At 48.0% G+C, this 23,306-nt stretch overlaps 1 protein-coding gene across 3 annotated transcripts in view; it reads right to left on the bottom strand.

Annotated features, from left to right (window-relative positions):
- Positions 1-21,589, bottom strand: part of GOLGA3 (golgin A3) — a 40,440-nt gene extending 18,851 nt beyond the window's left edge. The window contains exons 1-8 of one of the 3 annotated variants that reach the window (XM_066371256.1): positions 21,264-21,589; positions 13,607-13,919; positions 13,027-13,185; positions 9,879-9,991; positions 7,948-8,603; positions 7,415-7,526; positions 4,886-5,192; positions 1,650-1,852 (exon numbers count right to left, since the gene is read on the bottom strand). In XM_066371256.1, the coding sequence (XP_066227353.1) occupies positions 1,650-1,852; positions 4,886-5,192; positions 7,415-7,526; positions 7,948-8,603; positions 9,879-9,991; positions 13,027-13,185; positions 13,607-13,739 (1,683 nt within the window). In that variant the 5' untranslated portion in view covers positions 13,740-13,919; positions 21,264-21,589. Of the gene's footprint in view, positions 1-1,649; positions 1,853-4,885; positions 5,193-7,414; positions 7,527-7,947; positions 8,604-9,878; positions 9,992-12,906; positions 13,186-13,606; positions 13,920-21,263 lie in introns of all 3 variants that reach the window. The other 2 variants (XM_066371255.1, XM_066371257.1) reach the window with 2 other exon arrangements.
- Positions 21,590-23,306: the final 1,717 nt, after the last annotated feature.

Genomic DNA, 23,306 nt, shown 5'->3' on the forward strand with positions numbered 1-23,306 from the left:
ACACGCTAGGCCGACGCTCTACCGCTTAGCCAACCGGCCAGGGCAAGTGATTTATTTTTAAGTACGTATGTTGTAAACAGAGCCATGGTTGTCTATTTGGTCCTGTAGCTTAAATGTGCAATATAAATACAGAAAAACTTCAGAAAAGAAAGAAAATGTCTACTTTGTACATGCGTAGACTTTAGATTTTTAGAAAAGGAGAATTTGGTGGAGTTGCTATTTCACATTCTCTACTTGATAAAGTTTTAATTAATGCACAATAGCCCTGGCCAATTGGCTCAGTGGTAGAGCGTCGGCCTGGCGTGCGGAAGTCCCGGGTTCGATTCCCGGCCAGGGCACACAAGAGAAGCACCCATCTGCTTCTCCACCCCTCCCCCTCTCCTTCCTCTCTGTCTCTCTCTTCCCCTCCCGCAGCCGAGGCTCCATTGGAGCAAAGATGGCCCGGGCGCTGGGGATGGCTCCTTGGCCTCTGCCCCAGGCGCTAGAGTGGCTCTGGTCGCAGCAGAGCGACGCCCCGGAGGGGCAGAGCATCGCCCCCTGGTGGGCAGAGCGTTGCCCCCTGGTGGGCGTGCCGGGTGGATCCCGGTCGGGCGCATGCGGGAGTCTGACTGTCTCTCCCCGTTTCCAGCTTCAGAAAAATACAAAAAAAAAAAAGCACAATATTCTATCTGAACAAAAAAAAAGGAGAAGGGACAAAACCCACTGCTAAATTCCAAATGGAGCCTGAGGCTAGCCTGACTGGCAGTGGCACAGTGGATAGAGCGCTGACTTGGATACTGAGGTCGCAGGTTTGAAACCCTGAGGTCACCGGCTCAAGTACGGGCTCATCGGGCTTGAGCATGGGGTCGCTGGCTAGAGTGTAGGATCACTGAGATGACCCCATAGTTGCTAGCTTGAGCCCAAAGGTCACTGGCTTGAGCGAGGGGTCACTGGCTCAGCTGGAGCCCCCAGTCAAGGCACATATGAGAAGCAATCAATAAACAACTAAAGTGGGACAACTATGAGTTGACGCTTCTCATCTTTCTCCCTCCCTGTTTCTATCTCTCCCTAAAAAAAAAAAAAAGAAAAGAAAAAAAGAAGCCCGAGGTTGGTGGAGGCTCCAGTTAGAACCTTCACTATCAACCCAATATCAACCCAATTAATCTAAAGCTCTGAAGTTTAAAGCAAAATACATTTCAGCCACTTGCCAGCTGTTGTAGAATGCAATCCAGAGGGAGAAGCCCCAGAATGCCTGTGCACCTGTGCCTGCTCCCACCTGTGCTGGCCCCCTACAAAAAAGGACAGGGCGGAGGTTCTGGTGATGAAGCAGCTGGAGAAGAGAGAAGCTCCAGCCAGGAGGGGAATGTGTGCCATGCTCTGTGCATGTCAGAAACATCACAGGAGGGCCGAGACCAGGGGGACGTGGATTTGAGAGCTAGGTTCACAGGATGTTTTAAGGTTAGATGTGCTCAAGCAGAGTCTGTGAGAGCCCGTGCCAGGTCACGAAGGTGCTTACTGTACAGGGTAAGTATGGGTTATGTAAGTGGTTAGCAGATTTTTAGAAAATGCATCTGTAAAATCTAAACACAAAAGTCTTTTTATTTTAGGGAAAAGCAGTTGCTCCACATGGGACATGAAGTGTGAGCTGACCAGTGCTATCAGGGCCATACCTGGATATGGGCCATCTCACCCTGCAGTCGGACCCGGGCCTCTTGTGCCAGGGCAAGCTGCTGTTGATACCACTGCCGGACATTCTGCAGAGACGCAATTTCTGTCTGGGACGCCTTTAGCCTGCTGGTGAGCGTCGTGCGCTCCAGCTGCACTTGCCGCAGCTGGCTCTGCAAGGCTGTCATCTGTTGTCGCAGGTCATGCACTGGAAGCAAGAACACACAGCACTCAAATCAGCCCAAAGTAGGAGCCACAGCTCTCTTCCAACGTCCAAGTCAGGCCAGCCTCTCTGAAGGGCAGGGACCCAGCCCATCGCCACCATGCATGGCAGTGATGTTTAAAGTCTCAGGGCTGAGCCTGACCAGGCGGTGGCGCAGTGTATAGAGCATCGGACCGGGATGCGGAGGACCTAGGTTCGAGACCCCGAGGTCGCCAGCTTGAGCGCGGGCTCGTCTGGTATGAGCAAAAAGCTCACCAGCTTGGACCCAAGGTTGCTGGCTTGAGCAAGGGGTCACTCGGTCTTCTGTAGCCCCACGGTCAAGGCACATATGAGAAAGCAATCAATGAACAACTAAGTGCCACAACGAAAAACTGATAATTGATGCTTCTCATCTTTCTGCATTCTGGTCTGTCTGTTCCTATCTATCCCTCTCTCTGACTCTCACTCTGTCTCTGTAAAAAAAACTCAAAAACACACTGCAGCCTCCTCTTACTTACAAACTCCAGTGTTTCAGGGTTTTTGTTTTGTTTTGTTTTCAGAGACAGAATGAGAGTCAGAGAGAGGGATAGATAGGAACAGACAGACCAGAACGCAGAAAGATGAGAAGCATCAATTATCAGTTTTTTGTTGTGGCACTTAGTTGTTCATTGATTGCTTTCTCTTATGTGCCTTGACCGTGGGGCTACAGAAGACCGAGTGACCCCTTGCTCAAGCCAGCAACCTTGGGTCCAAGCTGGTGAGCTTTTTGCTCAAACCAGACAAGCCCGCGCTCAAGCTGGCGACCTCGGGGTCTCGAACCTAGGTCCTCCGCATCCCGGTCCGACGCTCTATCCACTGCGCCACCGTCTGGTCAGGCCAGGGTTTTTTTAAAGCATTTTTCTTCTTTTAGATATTTTAAATTCATTTTAGAGAAGAGAGAGAGAGAGAATGAAAAGGAGAGAGAAGGGGGGCAGGAGCAGGAAGCATCAACTCCCATATGTGCATTGACCAGGCAAGCCCAGAGTTTCGAACTGGTGACTTCAGCATTCCATGTCAACACTTTATCCACTGCACCACCACAGATCAAGCTATTTTCCTTTATTTATTTATTTTTATTATTTTTTTAGATTTTATTTATTGATTTTTAGGAGGAGGGAGAGAAAGGGAGAGAAGGAAAGAGGGGGAGAAGGGGAGAAGCAGGAAGCATCAATTCATAGTAGTTGTTTCCTGTATGTGCCTTGACCAGGCAAGTCCAGAGGTTCGAACTGGCGACCTCAGTGTTTCAAGTCGACGTTTTATCCACTGTACCACCACAGGTCAGGCCTTCTTTATTTTTTTTAAATGTTTATTGATTTTGGAGAGAGAAAGCAATAGAAAGAGATAGAAACATTGATCTGTTCCTGTATGTGCCCTGACCGGCTATGGAACTGGTAATCTCTGCACTTTGGGATGATGCTCTGAACTATCTGGCCAGGGCTCAGGCTCTTTTTAAATAATAAACCATCCAAAAAAATGCAAAAAATATGTTACTGAGCTTTGTGTGAGCATAGGGCTATTCACTGCCCAATGAGCTCTGGTCACATCAGGCCTTGCAACCCAGAATCATAAAACTATTGTGACCTGACCTACGGTGGCACAGTGGATAAAGCCTCAACCGGCAATGCTGAGGTCACTGGTTTGAAAACACAGGCTTGCCTGATCAAGGTACATACCACATACGAGAAGTAACTACTATGAGTTGATGCTTCCCACTCCTCCCCCCTTTCTCTCTCTCCTCTTTCTCTAAAAATCAATAAATAAAATCTTAAACAAACAGAAAAATGAAAAATAAATAAAACTATTGTGTTCAGAACTTCCTGGATTTTATAATTTTCTTAAGAAACTGGGTATCCCAGCCCTGGCCAGTTGGCTCAATGGTAGAGCTTCGGCCTGGCGTGCAGGAATCCCGGGTTCGATTCCCGGCCAGGGCACACAGGAGAAGTGCCCATCTGCTTCTCCACCCCTCCTCCTCTCCTTCCTCTCTGTCTCTCTCTTCCCCTCCCGCAGCCAAGGCTCCATTGGAGCAAAGTTGGCTCGGGCGCTGAGGATGGCTCTATGGCCTCTGCCTCAGCTGCTAGAATGGCTCTGGTTGCAACAGAGCAATGCCCCAGATGGGCAGAGCATCGCCCCCTGGTGGGCATGCCAGGTGGATCCCGGTTGGGTGCATGCGGGAGTCTGTCTGACTGCCTCCCCATTTTCAACTTCAGAAAAATACAAAAAAAAACACAAAAAAACTGGGTATCTTAGAATGCTCTTAAAAACAGTCTACCTTTCTGTTTTTTCACTGGTGCTTTCTTTTTAGAATAAAGCCTTTGTGACTGTAGCCTGTCATTTTTCTTTGTGTCATCAGACCTAAAACCTACTGCCACAAGCCTTACGGCCAGACTTTATGCTGAGAGATGGAGTCCTTCACAACCGCCTACTGCCCACTCTGCCAGAAGAGGCTCATTTTGCAGCCTGCATCAGAGGGTCTGACATCTGGTCGACACAGAGAGGTCCTGAGCTGGCAGCCAGTGTTCTTGGTGCCTGGCGGATGTGGAGTGCCTAAGGTTCTCTGTACATGGCCTGCCGCCCAGGTTCCCTGAACCCCAGTATTCCATCTGTCATTCCACAGGTGACCTCCACAAGAATCCAGCTAGACCACAGCTGAACTCAAGGTAGGAAAAATAAAGGTCTACTAATCCACAATCTAAGCGTTATCTTTACATGTATTAAATAGGACCTGCAGTTCTGTGGAACAGCAGGCAGCTCCAGCCCACCAATGATGGACTCTGTGGGCGGTGAGTGGAAACAACGACTGACTCAGGGTCAGAGCCCACTTATACCCATGCAGAAATGTACTAGAAATAATTCCCACTTCAGAAAAGCGGGCACCTAGTGTACAAATCAGGCACCACCCAGAGCATTCATCTGAAAGAAGAATGGTCCCTAGAGCAGGCATCAAAGTTGCAGCCCCTGCCCTGTCAGGCCCGCAGAGGCCTGCCGAGCCCATGCACGCACCTGTGCTGTCCTTGCTGAGCATGCTGCTCTGCATCTCCTCCACTTTGTCCAGGAGTCGGTGGTACTGCTCCTCTGCCACCTGCAGGTCATGGTGCGAGGATGCCAGGCTGGCATTCTTGGCCTCCAGTGTGTTCTGCAGGTCACTCATTGCCCGCTCCAGGTCCCAGCAAGACTGCTTCAAGGTGTCCACCTCCGAGCTAAGCGCATCCTGCTTCTGCTGGCTGTTGTGGCTGTGCTCCTCCTGCGCCTGCAGCCGTGTGTTCAGGGCGGCCAGCTGTGCCTGCAGCTCTGCCTTTTCCTTAAGTGCCTGGAAAGAAAGCCAAACAGATTGACTATCAGGAAATTAAGTCCCTTCTATCCTGTGCATTAAGAAGGCTGCCACACTAACCAGGCAAGACAAAGAAAGGTGTCGACAGGTGAGCTTTCTAGGAAAGCACCATGTTTTCCAAACCATCCAGTCATCTAACATGATGATCACCCCCAGAGAAGGCGGGTTTCTCCAGAAAGGCCTGGGGTAGGAGGGCGACTAGAACTTGCATGTTTCTCACAGTTGCACCCCAGTACGCAGCACTTGGGGAGGGCTGTGCAAGTGCCCACTCACCCTTAGGTTGTCAGTCAACGTATTTGTTCAAAAAACTAAAACGTGCACCAGTACCTGCACACCCACATGAAAAGGAAGAATACCAGGAGCCCTGAGGGATCCTCAAAGATGAACAGTAGTCGGGTTAAGATCTGGGGAAACAAATCAGCAACATATGTGCAGGGAGATGGTTCATACACAGGGCCTCTGAGGGGCCAGTTGGGGCTATAGGCAACCTGGGGCACCGTTCTGTGTTGGGTGGTGGGACCTCCAAGGCCAATGTCTGCAGATAAAGTAGGGAAAAGAAAAGTGGGGCCTTGAGAATCCCGAGAACAGAAGAACACATCCACAGGAGTGAAGGGCACGTGCTCCACCCATCCTGAAGGCAGCCTATCAAGGTGTGCAGGAAATTCCTGAACACAGAGAGGAGACAGCTGCACCTCTACACACAGGGGAAATGAGACACCATGAAGACAAATAACCAAATCAACAGAAGAACAGACCCCCAAAGATACCAAGTTAGCTGAGCAAAAGTGATGTGATTCTACAGTGAGGACATCTGCATAGAGACGAGCATCATGCCCAGAGCAACCATGAAGTCTGTTTGGACACAATTGCACAGCCAATCAGTACTCCAGAGGACAAGAACGGAAAGTAAAAACACAAGGTTCTTAGCTTGTCCCGGGGTCGGCTGTGCAGCTTAAGTAGAAACACAACTGTCCAGTTACCTTCTAAAGTGCAACAAAGTGAAAACCATGTACCACAAAATTAACCCTGAGATATCAACAGTCACTTCTCCTATCGGCACAGTTTAAGTACCCAAAACGATGGGTCTGTCCCAGGACCATGCAGTACAAGAAGCCACAACAAACCTGAGCAGCGCATTGGCTGAGCACCCACTCCTGGCACATGAACACCCACCCGAGAGACCCCTCACACTGTGACGCTACCCAGCACCACATCTCCTGCTCTCAATGCCAGGCGCATGGCATCAAATTCAACTGAATTGATTTACTCTAACTGCTGACAGAAAAGCTGAAAATTAAAGGATGGAAAATGATTTTTCAGGAATATGCTAACTAAATACAGCAAGGTTCATATTAGAAAAAGCAGAGCCTGACCTGTGGTGGCGCAGTGGATAAAGCGTCAACCTGGAAATACTGAGGTTGCCGGTTCAAAACCCTGGGCTTGCCTGGTCAAGGCACATATGGGAGTTGATGCTTCCTGCTCCTCCCCCCTTCTCTCTCTCTCTCTCTCTCTCTTTCTCTGTCCCCTCTCTATAATGAATAAATAAAATCTAAAAAAAAAAAAAAAAAAAAAAAAGAAAAAGCAGAGCCTGACTAGTGATGGCACAGTGACTAGAGCATTGACCTGGGACGCTGATGTCCCAGGTTCGAAACCCGAAGGTCGCCAGTCTCACCAGCTTGAATGTGGGGTTGCTGGCTTGAGCAAGGTGTCACTGGCTTGGCTTGAGCCCCCTGGTCAAGTTTCTGGGACATAGCCAGCCACCTTCCCAGAGAATCATGTATGAGAAGCAATCAATGAACAACTAAAGTGACTCAACTATGAATTGATGTTTCTTATCTCTCTAACTTCTTGTCTGTCTATCAAAAAAGAAAAGAAAAAGCAGAATCTGAAGCAAAAAAAGCATTAAAGGGGCAAAGATGACAAGTTACTATGCCAGAACAAGGTGAGGTCAACCACAACAATTTGATTCTTAGGCATGGCTGGGTATCTGACATCAGAGTGAATAAATCCTGTAGGTAGATCTAGACAGCGATGGCAAAGGTGCAGGAAATGCCAGTGAAAAGCTCACACGCCTCAGTCTGAGATGACAATCCAGGCTGACCAGACACAGCACAGAGGCCTGGCTGCTGCTATGTGTGAGGATGAATAAAAGTCTACCCAATGATCAGGAAGCACATGACATATCACCAAACACCCCTTACCTGACTAGCCTCCTGGGATAAGGCTTCCAGTTGTCCTTCAAGTCTCATTTTTTCTTTAAGAACTTGCAACATCTCATCATGAGTTTCAGCCACAGAACTTTCCATGGACACACTGGAGGAAAAGGCACGAATGGTCAGCCAATGGGAACATGAGTGATCATCAGATCACATCTGTCCACACTCTCCAAACCACAGATACACCCCTACTACTCTTCCCCAAAGGTTTAAAGTAAATAAGCAGACAGATTCCAGTGGAGGACTGCCAATCAACACTCCCACCCGCAGTCAGGCATGTTCAGCTGTGTGTGCCTGGAACTCCTGTGTGGAGGTGAGAGTCAAGGTAAGCAGCTGTGCCCTTTTTGAGGCAGGTCTGCACAAAAGCTGGAAGGCAGAATGTCCTAGTACTGCAGATGATGACTGAGTAGCTCTAATTCCATTTCTACAAATCAACAGACTCGTGTGCATATGAAACATTAAGGACTAAGGTGTTACAGCCACTATGCTGGAGGGTAGGTTCTGGGGGTGCTGCCCACCTGCTGCAGATGCTGTCCGCCCGGCTTCGCATCTCACCATTGAACTCTGGGCCCCGGTCTCGGTGCTCGGCCGCAGCGGCCTGGAGGACATCTGAGATGGAGGGGAACTGGCCCAGGGAACTGGCAGCAATCTCCTGACCATTGACCACATAGGAGGCTTCATGTGCACCTGGTGTGTTCACCAGAAGGCCGCGCACACCCTGGGTGGAGACGCCACTGTAGGAGGAGCTGTCGCTCTCATTCCCGTCGGCCTCAGATGTGTTGTCTCCAGTCAGGGACGAGTTCTCCAGGTCGTCAGCCTCAGGGAACAGGCTGACCTCAGATACCACTGACGTCACACTGCCTCGGTTCTGCTTCAGGGAGCCCCTGGAGGAGTCTGTGGCTGGAAGATTTCCACCTGAATTCCTAGTGTCCGAGTCTTCAGTTCTATAATCAGCTAGGGACCGAATTTTGCTTGATTTGAAACTTTTTTTCTCCTTAGGATGTGCCAGGAGCCCTAAACTGCCCACCTTTGGTCCCCGAGGCACACTGGTGCGCAGGAAGGAATATTCCTTTGTCATGGCCAGGGTGCTGGCCCTCGGTAAGGCTTCTGGGTTTAACATGAGCTCAGGATCAAGTGTGCTAAAAGGTCTTGTTTTAGCTGCAGGTTGGCTGGACTGAGAAGGAAAGAAACGCACAATGATTTGTTTGAAAGTGACAAAAGCAGTCAAGATGTGCTGCCCAGAAAGGCTGCACAGATGATGGTCCCTCCCAGACAAACAGCAACTTCTGTGTGTGCCTCCACTCCCCACCCCCTCCAGCTCCGCTCTTACCCACTGTGCTCTGCAGTCTCTCTGTCCCTGGTCACATCCAGTGACCATCCAAGCACACATCATCAATGATTGTGCCGGTATTATAATTAAAAACATCTATTAGCAAGTCCTTCCTCATTCACATCAACGTTACAACATCTTCCTGACTATTCTCCCATGTTCATGCCTTTAGAGAAACCTAAACATTTTCAAGTTAATAAAATAACTCCTTTTGAGCCCGACCAGTGGTGGTGCACTGGACAGAGCGTCGACCTGGGACACTGAGGTCCTAGGTTTGAAACCCCAATGTCACCGGCTTGAGTGCAGGTCGCTTATAGATGAGCATGGGTTCATCTACATCAGTGGTAGTCAACCTGGTCCCTACTGCCCACTAGTGGGCATTCCAGCTTTCATGGTGGGCGGTAGCAAAGCAACCAAAGTATAACTAAAAAGATATTAACTATAGTGAGTTGTTTTATAAACAACTGCCAAACAGCGAAAATCCAACAGAAAATACTTGGTAAGTAATTATTATTATATGCTTTAACTTGCTGTAACTGCTTTATAAATTTTAGTAAAGTAAAGTTACTTCCCTACTTTATAAATCACCATTACTGTGGAACCGGTGAGCAGTTAGAAAATTTTACTACTAACAGAGATACAAAAGTGGGCGGTAGCTATAAAAAGGTTGACTACCCCTGATCTACATGATTTCTTGGTTGCTGGCTTGAATTCAAAGGTTGCTGGCTTGAAGCCCAGTCACTGGCTTCAGATTAAGGTCGCTGGCTTGAGCAAGGGGTCACTGGTTCAGCTAGAGACCCCCAATCAAGGCACATATGAGAAGTAATCAATAAACAACTAAAATGCCATAACTATGAGTTGATATTTCTCATCTCTCTCCATTCCTGTCTCTTTCACTCTCTCAAAAAAAAGGGGGTGGGGTGGGGTGGGCAAAGGGTGTAAGAGGGACAAATATAAGGTAATGGAAAATTATGACTTTGGGTGATGGGTATACAATATAATCAACAGTTCAAATGCTATAAAAATGTTTACCTGAAACCTATGTACTCTTACAGATCAATGTCACCCTATTAAATTAAATTTTCTAAATAACATTAAAAAAATAAGGGTAGGACTCACCCGTTCCTGCTGGCGCTTCACCCTGTACTGTTTGAGCTGCTCCTCCAGCCGTTTCCGAGCCTGAAGTCGGACCTGCTCCTCCTTCTCTAGAGGCAGTGAAGCCTCTGTTGAGCCTGCAGTGGAGAAACAGTCATTTAGAAACTCATAAAGCACCAGGGCACAGAGGGAAAATCAGGACAGCAGCTTGGCTATTCTGCATTTCATTACCAATATGATTTAGCTCCATAAATGCATGCTGTCTAGTTTGAAAGGCCGACTTCCAGATGGACAGAAACTGTGAGCCCTGCACACTGGCTGCAGGGGAGAACCATCTGGTAGAAGACACCTTGGCCACACCCAGGGGCGGGGTTCCCTACAGCATCCAGCTGGTACAACAGAATACTGGCAACTTGCCTCTCAGTAACAAAAGAACTGAAATCAAAGTCAGAGCCTGTGGCGAGTCTTCACTGAGCTCTAATCTGACCTCTGAGGTTACAGAGGAACCAGTGAAGAGCAGTAGTGATGGAATGGCACCCAGTCATGTGAGCATGTCACACAAAACGTTCTTTCTTTATGCAGTGACATCTGGAGATATGATTTGATCCACAGTTTACCTAGATTCCTGCAATAACGAGTCATCTTATATTTTTGGTCAATAACAGAATTTAAAATATCTAATCTCAAATTTTTTACTTTGAACAACAAAGGGTGACCCATGAGTACCATGGTATAAATCAAAGGCCTTTTACTACAGCAGACATGCATGTTGGATGCTGCTTAGGGGAATACGCTGATGAGAGCAGATAAATGTCCAAATTTAACCACTGTGTATACAACACCACCTTCAGATGTGTATTCTTAGAAGATAAGCAGCTGTTGTTTTAAATAACCCCTAACACCTAACACTGGAATTTTAAGAATGTCACTAGGAATTCACCAATGTCATTAATAATTTGTGCATTTATCAGACCTCTAATACTTTTCTCAAGACTAAGCAGTCCAGATGGCACAAACCCACAGGCCTGTGGCTACAGGTAGGAAAGCCAAATCTGCAAATTCAATACCAAAGATACAGCCTGAGAGTCAGGGTCATGAGTGAACATTCCCCAGGAAGGCAGTAGGTGGCTGCAGGTCACTGCCATGTGGGCAACTGAAGCCAGAGATCACACATCCTCAGATCAGAAATCCAAGATTTTACATGGATAAGTCTCGACTTAAATGTTGACAATGAACTTACAAAAACTTTTAAAAAACACTACAGCCTCAACAAAATAATGTCTGTGAAGAAAAGGCAAACAATCAAAAAGAAAAATGGGCCAAGCATATGAACAGACAATTCACACAAAACACTGACCAAACGGCCAACAGAGAATAAGATGCTCAAAGCTCTAGTAATCAGGGAAGTGCAAGTTTCAAATTAAAGTAACCAGGAAGCATCAGGTGCACCCATCAAACTGGTTAAAAATGAAAAGAAAGTGTCTGGGTGAAGAAGAGGTGGGCGACACCATGCTCTCATGCATGAGTCGTTAGTAGCCTAGCTTTATGACCACATGGGATGGAAATAAATAAAAATCCCCATTGCTTTGGACCAAGAAGCAGGGTTCTGGGATGCAGTCCTAGAAGCTGCAGCAGCAATGCTGTGGGCATGAGCACCAAGACACGCACTGTAGCGGATGGCCTGGGGCAATGTCCACACAGAAGTGATAAGTGAGAAAAACATGCAACAATCTCCTTTAAAATAGCAAGGATGCAAACCTGACTGTTTATAGACCTATATGGTGCGATGTGACCTAAAGGGTATGGCTGACCTAAATGGTTAGGGGTAAATACAGCATGTGTAATACAACCCCACTGTGTAAAATTTTATGTCTGGGTATGAGAAAGTAAGTATTAGTCAAAGGCCTGGAGGTTTCTTGGGCTGCCAGTTTGTGACTTGTTCACCCCTTTCTCCCCAGGGATCAGCACAAAATCAACGTTGATTAAAAAAATTCATAAAGGAAAACTATCAGCCTGCATAGGCGGTGGTGCAGTGGATATAGAGCAACAAATTGAGACGCAGAGTACCCAGATTCGAAACCCCAAGGTCGCTGACTTGAATGCGGCTCATCCAGCTTGAGCATGGGATCACAGACAAGACCCCATGGTCACTGGCTCGAGCTCAAGGTTGCTGGCTTGAGCAAGGGGTCACTCGCTCTGCTATAGTCCCCCAGTCAGGGCACATATGAGAAAGTGATCAATGAACAACTAAGATGCCGTAACAAAGAATTGATGCTTTTCGTTGCTCTCCCTTCCTGTCTGTCCCTATCTCTGTTTTCTTCTCTGACAAAAATAAAAAAAATTAAAAAATAAAAAGCTTTCAGCCTGACCTGTGGTGACACAGTGGATAAAGTGTCGACATGGAATGCTGAGGTCCCTGATTCAAAATCCTGGACTTGCCCAGTCAAGGTACATACAAGAAGCAAGAAATGGTTCTTCCTGCTCCCTCACCTCCTCTTTCCCTCTCTCTCACTCCTCTCTCTAAAATCAATATATAAAATATTTAAAAAAAAAGAAAGCTTTCGGCCTGACCTGTGGTGGTGCAGTGGATAAAGCGTCGACCTGGAAATGCTGAGGTCGCCGGTTCGAAACCCTGGGCTTGCCTGGTGAAGGCACATATGGGAGTTGATGCTTCCAGCTCCTCCCCCCCTTCTCTCTCTCTGTCTCTCCTCTCTCTCTCTGTCTCTCCCTCTCCTCTCTAAAATGAATAAATAAAAAAATAAAAATAAAAGAAAAAAGAAAGCTTTCAAAGTGTCGCTGTTGAGACTGATTTCCCACAGGCTGCCTATTGACCATCCAGGATGACAAAAGACTACAGGCTCTTTAAATCTGGACCTGGAGCACCAGCATCAACACCAGACCATGAACATATATGCGCTCTTCTTCTGAAATGGAGCCATCTGATCAACGCACAGTCCACCGTCTTACAAAACAAAGTGTCTCTGAAGGTGGTGACTAACAGGCCATGGGGGGAGGGTTGGGAGGGGAAGAAGGCCAGGGGTCGGATGCTTACACAGTTGCGTTTCTTGCATAGGAAGACTGAGTCTGAGAGACTGCAAAGCTTCTTTTCTAACACTGCCCTCAGCACTAGTCCCCTGAGACTTCCTTAGGTTGTCATGGAAACCAGCCACACCTGGAGGAGCATCAGGACCCACTGGGCTCATGGTGGGACCGAGAGCCAACGGCGGGCCTGGGAGCTGTGGTGTCGGCCCATTCTGAAAGACATCTCCCCTGCTGGGCGTATCTAGGCTCTCTCCTTCATCCACAGCTTTGTTCATCTCAATGCTGGCACCTGAAAGGGAGGACATGCTGGGCTATCATAATGGCAACAACCCAGGTCATATGCGTATATACGTGCAGCTAAAACAGGACAAAAAAGAATTTAGAAATGTGAGCATGAGTAATGTCCACACCCTACATCTGTTCACTCTGGGAGAAGAGCACAATAATGTGTGAGAAACACCCACAGAAACCTTAAGGGAAATCATTGCAGCTCCACCCTGCTCGGGCATAAAGTGGGGAAGTTCCTGTTAGGTTTAACACACCTGATACTTACTTTAAAGTTGGCATCAACTAAAAAAAACTCATATGATTACTAAAAACACACTTCAAACAAAAAGTTCATTACTGTCTTAAACACCATGGTCTTCCTTCAAAACACAATCTGATCCATGTCCTCCTGTGCCAGCGGCACAGAGTGCCTTGTGACTTACACTGGGCTTCATCCCACTGGTCAGGTAGGACCTGTGCGTCCAGGGCCTTCGGGACGGTATCAGGGCAGACTGGGGCGCCACTGCAGGATCCATCCTCCAAGAGGCCACCATGCATGACCGACGCTCCATCCATGGTTAAGACAACTCAGACTAGGCTGACATTCGGGGGCTGCACGTGAGCTGCTGGCAGGATCCGCCTCTGCCATCACCAACAGTCAGGATTCCCCGGGAAGGACTGCAGTAGGTTTTCCATTTTTGACTGATTTAAAGTCTTATAAATGGCTTAAAATCAAACTAAGTAATCTCATGATACCTGACAGAAGGAAAAACAGAAAGAAAACATTATAAACCTCATTGTCAGATTTGAAGTAACAATTCCAAGATTAATATTTGCTTCCCAATTTGTATCTGTATAAGAAACAAATACAAATTTATTCATTCAACAAAAATCCGTAAGCACCTATAATATCCTAGGTTTTGAGGATAAAATGCTGATCCAGCCACACCTGGGCCTGTTCCTGAAGGTGCTTACTGTCATTATTGGTGTTGGCCAGACTGTCCAGCTAGGACAAAGAAGCTCCATAACTGGCCCTATAAATTGTCACATACTGAATGGGGATAGGGGGGTATGAGGGGGGTGAGGTTTTGGCAACTGCAGAACTGAGTTTTTACTTAATTAAATTTAACTAAGTTGGGTATAAATAGACACATGTGGCCAGGACTTCTGTGTAAGACAGGGGTCCCCAAACTACGGCCCCCTGAGGCCATTTATCCGGCCCCCGCCGCACTTCCGGAAGGGGCACCTCTTTCATTGGTGGTCAGCGAGAGGAGCCTAGTTCCCATTGAAATACTGGTCAGTTTGTTGATTTAAATTTACTTGTTCTTTATTTTAAATATTGTATTTGTTCCCGTTTTGTTTTTTTACTTTAAAATAAGATATGTGCAGTGTGCATAGGGATTTGTTCATAGTTGTTTTTATAGTCTGGCCCTCCAACGGTCTGAGGGACAGTGAACTGGCCCCCAGTGAAAAAAGTTTGGGGACCCCTGGTGTAAGACATGCAGGCCTAAGTGCTCAGATAGCTCACAGGGCACCCTGTCCAGGAGACATGGTATGAAGGTGCCAAGGCCCCACTCAGAACCAGCAATGGGAACATGGTCACAGGCCACTGTGTTGGGGAAGCACAAGGGTTGAGAACATGGCAAGACAGTCACCGTGGAATGGAGACAGAGGGAGTATCTCACAGGAGGTGACTGTGGGCATCACTCTAGACCCGTCTTGCATCTCTAGCAGGATCAGCATTGTTTAGCCCATTCTGCGAGGCTGTTTAAGGGAACAAAAAACTTTGCCCAGTTTGGCAACTGGTTATTGCTTGTAAAGTAGCTGAGAATATTATCATCTCATTTCCTCGTCAACAGTTAAGGTGTTATTAACTGTTACTCATTCTGTGGGAATGTTGGCATTCACTTCATTTAAATACAGTGTGTCAGCCCTGGCCGGTTGGCTCAGTGGTGGAGCGTCGGCCTGGCATGCAGAAGTCCCGGGTTCGATTCCCGGCCAGGGCACACAGGAGAAGCGCCCATCTGCTTCTCCACCCCCCCCCCTCCTTCCTCTCTGTCTCTCTCTTCCCCTCCCGCAGCCAAGGCTCCATTGGAGCAAAGATGGCCCGGGCACTGGGGATGGCTCCTTGGCCTCTGCCCCAGGCGCTAGAGTGGCTCTGGTCGCAACAAAGTGATGCCCCGGAGGGGCAGAGCATCGCCCCCTGGTGGGCAGAGCATCGCTCCTGGTGGGCGTGCTGGGTGGATCCCGGTCGGGCGCATGCGGGAGTCTATCTGACTGTCTCTCCCCGTTTACAGCTTCAGAAAAATACAAAAAATATATATATATATATAATGTCCGTAAAGTCATGGTGCACTTTTGACCGGTCACAGGATAGCAACAAAAGACAACAGAAATGTGAAATCTGCATCATATAAAAGGAAAACTCTCCCAGTTTCATACCTATTCAGTGCAGTGCAATGTGGGCTCACGCATAGATTTTTTAGGGCTCCTTAGGTAGCTATCCCGTATAGCCTCTACAGACTCGTCACTGACTGATGGCCTACCAGAATGGGGTTTCTCCACCAAAATGCCGGTTTCCTTCAACTGTTTATCCCACCGAGTAATGTTATTCCTATGTGGTGGCGCTTCATTATAAACGCGCCGATTTTCACATTGCACTTTGGTCACGGACTCGAATTTAGCGAGCCACAGAACACGCTGAACTTTCCTCTGTACCATCCACATCTCGACTGGCATGGCCGTGGGCTGTTCCGCTGTATATACGGTGTTATGTCATCATCTGCGCATGTGCACATGCTGCCACATCATCCTACAGAAACTGGGTTTTCCTTTTTTTTTCTTTTTTTTTTCCTTTTTGTATTTTTCTGAAGCTGGAAACGGGGAGAGACAGTCAGACAGACTCCCGCATGCGCCCGACCGGGATCCACCCGGCACGCCCACCAGGGGCGATGCTCTGCCCACCAGAGGCGATGCTCTGCCCACCAGGGGGTGATGCTCTGCCCCTCTGGGGCGTCGCTCTGCCACGACCAGAGCCACTCTAGCGCCTGGGGCAGAGGCCAAGGAGCCATCCCCAGCGCCCAGGCAATCTTTGCTCCAATGGAGCCTTTGCTGCGGGAGGGGAAGAGAGAGACAGAGAGGAAGGAGGGGGGGGGGTGGAGAAGCAAATGGGCGCTTTCTCCTATGTGCCCTGGCCGGGAATCGAACCCGGGTCCCCCGCACACCAGGCCGACGCTCTACCGCTGAGCCAAGCGGAACGGCATGGGTTTTCCTTTTATTTGGTGCAGATTTCACATTTCTATCGTCTTTTGTTGCTTTCCTGTGACCGGTCAAAAGTGCACCATGAGCCTGACCAGGCGGTGGCGCAGTGGATAGAGCGTCGGACTGGGATGCAGAGGACCAGGTTCGAGACCCTGAGGTCACCAGCTTGATTGCAGGCTCATCTGGCTTAAGCAAATAGCTGACCAGCTTGGACCCAAGGTTGCTGGCTCAAGCAAGGGGTCACTCGGTCTGCTGAACGCCCATGGTCAAGGCACATATGAGAAAGCAATCAATGAACAACTAAGGTGTCGCAACGAGAAACTGATGATATGATTGATGCTTCTCATCTCTCTCTGTTCCTGTCTGTCTGTCTATCTATCCCTCTCTCTCTGACTCTCTCTCTCTGTCCCTGAAAAAAATAAAAATTAAAAAAAATAAAAAGTAAAAGTGCACCATGATTTTATGGACAGACTGTATATCTCATATTATCCTATGCACTGTTCTGTGTTTCACGTTTCAGGACAAAACTTTACGTGACTCCTCTCCAGCTTACAAATCCCACCCTTTTGGAAAGAAGCCAGGCAGTGGTCTTCACAAGGAGGGCTCACATAACTGTGCCTGCTCTGAAAATCTCACCCTGTCCTGTGAATCAGCAACCACAGGGGTTGGCATCACCTGCTCTACCAATGAAGCAAATGACTAGCAATATAAGTGTACCTTTGTGCAAACCCAAGGACGGTTGGCTCAAAGCTCTAATAACCCACACATTCCTCCTTGCTGTCTGTTGCCCTATAGGCCAAAGACATCTTGGGTTAACAATAGTGCTGTCAACAATACGGGGTGGCCCTGGCCGGTTGGCTCAGTGGTAGAGCGTCGGCCTGGTGTGCAGGAGTCCCAGGTTCGATTCCCAGCCAGGGCACACAGGAGAAGCTCCCATCTGCTTCTCCACCCCTCCTCCTCTCCTTCCTCTTTGTCTCTCTCTTCCCCTCCCGCAGCCAAGGCTCCATTGGAGCAAAGTTGGCCCGGGTGCTGAGGATGGCTCTGTGGCCTCTGCCTCAGGCGCTAGAATGGCTCTGGTTGCAACAGAACAACGCCCCGGATGGGCAGAGCATCGCCCCCTGGTGGGCGTGCCAGGTAGATCTCAGTCGGGTGCATGCAGGAGTCTGTCTGACTGCCTTCCCGTTTCCAACTTCAGAAAAATACCAAAAAAATAAAATTAAAATAAAAAAAAACAATACGGGGTGGCGGGGTTGGTTTAGAGTTGTAAGTATGCAAAACAGTTTATTTTATTGTATTATTATTTGTTAATTATTGTATTATTTTCCATATGAACAACTGTAAACCTACTTTTGCTCCACCCTGTACAAAAGGTTGTATCTACTATTAAGTGTCAAACTAGCACTAAGGGTTTGTACTGGGAAGAACTGCTGATAGAAATGTGTGAAAACACAAACTATAATCCACTGTAGCTCATCTAAAGGCACTGGGTGCCAGGCTAAAACAACATCTGAATCAGAGCAAGGAAGGGAGGTGCTGAGGCTGGAGAAAACACAATCCTGACTGCAGTGAGTTCTCAATCTCATTTTGTGTCTACAATTACCAGTGACCTCTTTCATCCTCAGACTTTCCAAGTGGTGGTGGTTTGAGAGACAAACAGACCCTTGGAATCTCCACTGAACTTGCAGGTCCCACAGGCCCCTCAGAAAATCACCGATTTACATGGTTCTGGCTCTATGAAAAACCACCACAGTGCCCACCAAGCCTGTCCCAGAGCTCCAATCCCAGGGACTCCCTAGGGTGGCTACTGGTATGCTGGCCAGGCCAGGATGAGATGCTACAGAGAAGAGCCCACGAATCCAGGTGAGGCACATCAGCACAAGATGACTAAGCTGTCCCCTTCATCACAGGGACAGAAGGTTACAGAATACAGATGTGGAAGAGCCAATATGGAATCAATGCTCACTGCATGTGGCACATTGTATGTGCTGGTCATCCTGACAAGCTCCCCAGCAAGAGAAAATGTTTGTGCTTTGCCTTGAAATATTGGTGAAGGCACCTACATCACTGCAGTACTCCCTAGAACACACAAAAGAGAGGTGAGTGCTTTTCAGGCAGAAGATGGGCCCTCTGTTGCAATGCCCTCCCTCCTGAAGCACCAGGCAAATTCCCAAATTCCTTCCATGTACCATGTGTGCTATTCTGAAGTCTCTCCTGGGACTCAGGAACAGCACCTGGTCGGGCCCACACCTTTCTGCCATCGCGATACCCATGCATGCACATCACACCATAACTGTGCATGTGCCCATCTATCACGTTGTGAGATCCTTGGAAGCAAAAACCACCACTCCAAGTCTGCCCTGACCCCTCAAACATCCCCACTTAAGAGTTGATGCCCAAGGCAGGCTAATGACTTAAATCTTTGGTTCCACAGAGTTCCACTCCTTAGAGACCAAGCTAATGGTTCCAAAGCAAAATGATAGTTTCTGCATCTGTCAGTATGAACACTGCCTTTTCAAATACAGAGAAACTCTATTCCTACTAAAAACAAGTAGAGACAAATGAATCAGCTGTCTGAGCCCAATGTCATCACATACTCCACTCCTTTAATTCCCCTTATTTGGATTTCTTGCTAAACAAGAAACCTTTTGATTCGCAAGTAGTCCTACCCCCTTCAGAATGCGAGACCCTGCAACTGTGACTAATTATGGTAACTCATGAAGATGGCTCCTATTCATGTGCAGCTCCTCCTGCAGCAGGACAAGAGACAGAGTCTCTTGTCCCACTGCAGCCTCCTTACAGGTAATGAACTGACAGACTCCATCTACTCTCAGCCTCGTGGGAATTGTACTTATCATGACTCAGTCATTCAGGGCGTCATGACCTCAGACTGCTGACAAAACCAGGACAAATAGGAGGGTCAGACAGCTGGGAAGCTGTTATTAGTAACATACATTCTGTAATTTTTTTAAAGAAATAAAAAGATGAGTCTTATCCAGTTCCATTTTTAGCTACCTCCATTCTGTGTTTCCTGGCGGAAGGACAGGGGGCAAAGTTATCACTTAGAACATCACAAAGCGTTCTCCTCCCTCCCAAGGTGTTCTTAACTCCAGATTCAACCCTGCCTAATATCAAGAGACCTCGTGCTGAGAAACCACTGTCTTAGGCACCTGGGTGACTCCCAGCTTTCTCCATACAGATTACATGAATTCGGTATATACATGTAGCAGTTCCATCTATACCACCTTAAGTTGTTTCTGTTGACTTTAGAAACATCAGAGCACGGTCAAAAATAAAACAGAATTTCCTTAAGAGGATAATGTCTAGCTGAGGCCATACTAGTGACCAAAAGTAAATAGAGACCAATGCACATTGTGAATCCCTGGGAAGCCTCCTGGACAGCTCAAGCAGAGACATCTGGGCTTCAAATCCCAAACCTGCCACCTCAGCTGTGAAAGAATGGACACACTGCTTAACCATTCTCACCAGTCAGATGACAAGAAAAATACAAAACTTTTCCCAGCATTAAATGCACAGGGTCTGTCCCATTACCTCAAAAAATGGTCACTAATGTCATTACTGTTATTTCAACTGTTGCTTGTCAAAATTGATAGAAGCCAAATGAATGTATTCTCACTTAAAAGTATACTGCCAAAAAAAGAAAAGAAAAAAAGGCTACTTTGAATCTCAATGATGTCCATTATTTTTATTTCGTTTTCTGTCTATTCAAGATAGACTGTCACTGAGATCTCACTCTCATAAAGGGTTATATTTATAATATCCCTTTAAAGGGACAATTCAACCCTTTGAAAAACCCATGAGTCACCTGCATATGACTTACATTGTCCTGGTGGCTTTCAATCACTGACAATAAAATCCAAGCCTCCCACCATAAACTAGAGAGCTGCACCTCATCTGGCCCCTCCCTCCACTGCATCCTTGTTGCCCTTACTTTTCTCCTTTCTCATGACACCAACTACTCCTTCCTCAGGGTGCTCACACTTGCTACTCACTCTGCCTGAAATGTTCTTATTCCATAACTTTGGATGCCTGGCTTCCCATCATAGAGACGTTGGCTCAAAAGTCACCTCTGCCAAAAAGCCCTCCCAGATCCATCCAAGCACCAGCCAATACTCTCAGCAATCACCTGACTGTCTCTATCCCTCCACAACGTGAGCTCAGTGAAGGCAGGGGTTCCCTATCCCAAGTTCTACCATGGAGAGTGTTGGCACACCACCAACACTCAACCAATACCTGATGAAGGAAGTCTGAGCTGTTCACCTGCTCTATGCTAGTGACAATACCGGGTCCACAAGCTCTGGAAAGTGTCCGCCCCGGAAAAAACAGCTCTAAGCACCGGGAAACGAGATGCAATTCAGGTGGAGGGAGAGGCAAAGGGCCACACAGACTCTTTAAACCCGGTCTCAACACTAACCACGCGACACCATTGTCACACTTGTCATCCTGACAGCACGTTTGCAAAGGGCCTTCTGCGCTGCCCGAGGTGCCTAAGCAGCTCCCACAGCAGTTGCGTGCACCTTTGCCACAAATCACGCCCCGTCACGCGCACACAGCGTTCCAGGGACTGGAACGGAGGAGTATTCACGAAACCAGATCCGCTGACACCTGCACAAATAGGCTTCCGGGCCCCAAGGCTACCAACGGCGTAGAGCGGGGCTCGCTCCGGGCGTCGCCGCTCCAGGAGGAGACGCGGCCGGCCCAACGGGTGCGCTCAGCCCTCGCGGCCCCTCATCCGGCCTCTGCCCGGACCGCGTCGTGGCCGCTCCGCGGCCCCACGCCCTCCCCGACAGTCCGGGCCTGGAAGCTTCTTACAACTCTCACCCGGGCGCTGAGGAACCGCGGTGGCGGCCAGGCCCGGCAGCTCCAGCGGAGACGTGGCCGCGCTAGGGGCGGGGCCGGGCGGGGCGCGGGTAGGGACGAGACGCCGACTTCGTCACACACACCCCCCGGAAACAGCCTGGGCGCGCTGCCTTGGTTCCGGAAGAGAGAACGACCTCTTCTCGTCAGCAGCCGCAGTTGGGCGGGGCATTCTCTAGCTGTAGGGCCAGCATCGAGCCCACTCACCACTGGCCCGAGAAGGATTTCAGAAACTGAGTTTGTGACCCTTCCCTGGGTAGAAACGCAACTTCCTCACTTGCAGGACCAACTCCGACAGGAAACAAGACAATTGAGCTTCCGGCGGAAATGGCGTATCCGTGGCTCCAGCCCCGCCGGGCCCAACTGTCAGGCTGTAGGCGTGGCCTTCTTCCAGCTCGCGGAGCCGTTGGGGGTGAGGCTAGGAAAACGGGGGCGGAGCTTCGGGCCCCACTGGCACCCTGAACCCAGACTTCCCAGTGCGCCCAGGCAAAATTGACTCCTGATTTGGAGCCGTAGCGTTTTACCATTAAAAATATAATAAAAAAAAAAAACATTGGCGCATGGCGTGCGGTTTAAGAGGGTTTTTTGTGTGTTTTTTTCTTATTTGCTTATGGATGTCACATTGTTCCAGCATACTTGATTGAAAAGACTGTCCTTTCTCCATCCACTTGCTTGGTCACATTTGTCAAAAAACGAGTTGGCTGTTACGTGGGTCTGTTTTCGGGTCTCTGCTCTGTTCTGTGATTTCCTTCTCTGCCTATCCCAGGAGCTTTACAGAAAGTTATGATACCTGAAAGGGAATTCTTCCCACTTTATCATTTTTCCTCATTGTTCTAGCTGTTCTGAGGGCATGTCTATCCATAGAAATTTTATTATTTTTAAAATGTTTAAGCCTGACCTGTGGTGGCGCAGTGGATAAAGCATCAACCTGGAGCCTGACCAGGTGGTGGCACAGTGGATAGAGCATCGGACTGGGATGCGGAGGATCCAAGTTCAAGACCCCGAGGTCGCCAGCTTGAGCATGGGGCTCATCTGGTTTGAGCAAAGCTCACCAGGTCGCTGGCTCGAGCAAGGGGTTACTCCGTCTGCTATAGCCCCACGGTCAAGGCACATATGAGAAAGCAATCAATGAACTAAGGTGTCACACGAAAAACTAATGATTGATGCTTCTCATCTCTCTTCGTTCCTGTCTGTCCCTATCTATCCCTCTATCTGACTCTCTCTGTATAAAAAATAAAAATAAAAAAGAAAAGAAAGCGTCGACCTGGAAATGCTGAGGTCTCCGGTTCGAAACCCTGGGCTTGCCTGGTCAAGGCACATATGGGAATTGATGCTTCCAGCTCCTCCCCCCTGTCTCTCTTTCCTCTCTCCCTCTCTCTTCTCTCTAAAAATGAATAAACTAAAAAAAAAAATTTTTTTTAATAAAATTTAAAAAAATTTAAAAGTTTATTTATTGATTTTAGCAAGAGAGAAAGGGAGATAGATGGATACTTAGATGAAACAGAAATATTGTTCCTGTATGTGCCCTGACCAGGGATTAAACTAGCAACCTCTGCACTTCAGGACAATGCTAACCAACTGAGCTATCCTGCCAGGGCTGTCCATAGAAATTTTAGCATAACTTCTCTGTCTACAAAAGCCCTTCCTGAGACATTGATAGGAATTAGAAAACTAGAGATCGATTTGAGGAAAATTGACATCTTTGTTTTTAAATTTATAAACATAGTATGCCTCTCCCCATTGGGTTTCTTAGACATGGTACCAAAAGCACTGATCTCTGTTGCATTCTCTTTTGCTGACTTCCAAAGGGATAGAATAGAAAGGCCGGTAACAGAAGCAAGGGGCACACAACTGCAACAGAGACAACAGCCTGTGTCATGCCCAATGAAGTGCTGGAAAGCTCTCCTTGGAGGTAAAGAGCTTCCTTGATGCCAGGTTATTCTGAGACCTCAAGTGCTGTATTGTTTCCATTTCACCTAAGAGGTAACATGTGCAGTAAGGCTGGGA

Source organism: Saccopteryx leptura, chromosome 2 (genome assembly GCF_036850995.1).
Source record: "Saccopteryx leptura isolate mSacLep1 chromosome 2, mSacLep1_pri_phased_curated, whole genome shotgun sequence".
Classification (NCBI taxonomy): domain Eukaryota; kingdom Metazoa; phylum Chordata; class Mammalia; order Chiroptera; family Emballonuridae; genus Saccopteryx; species Saccopteryx leptura.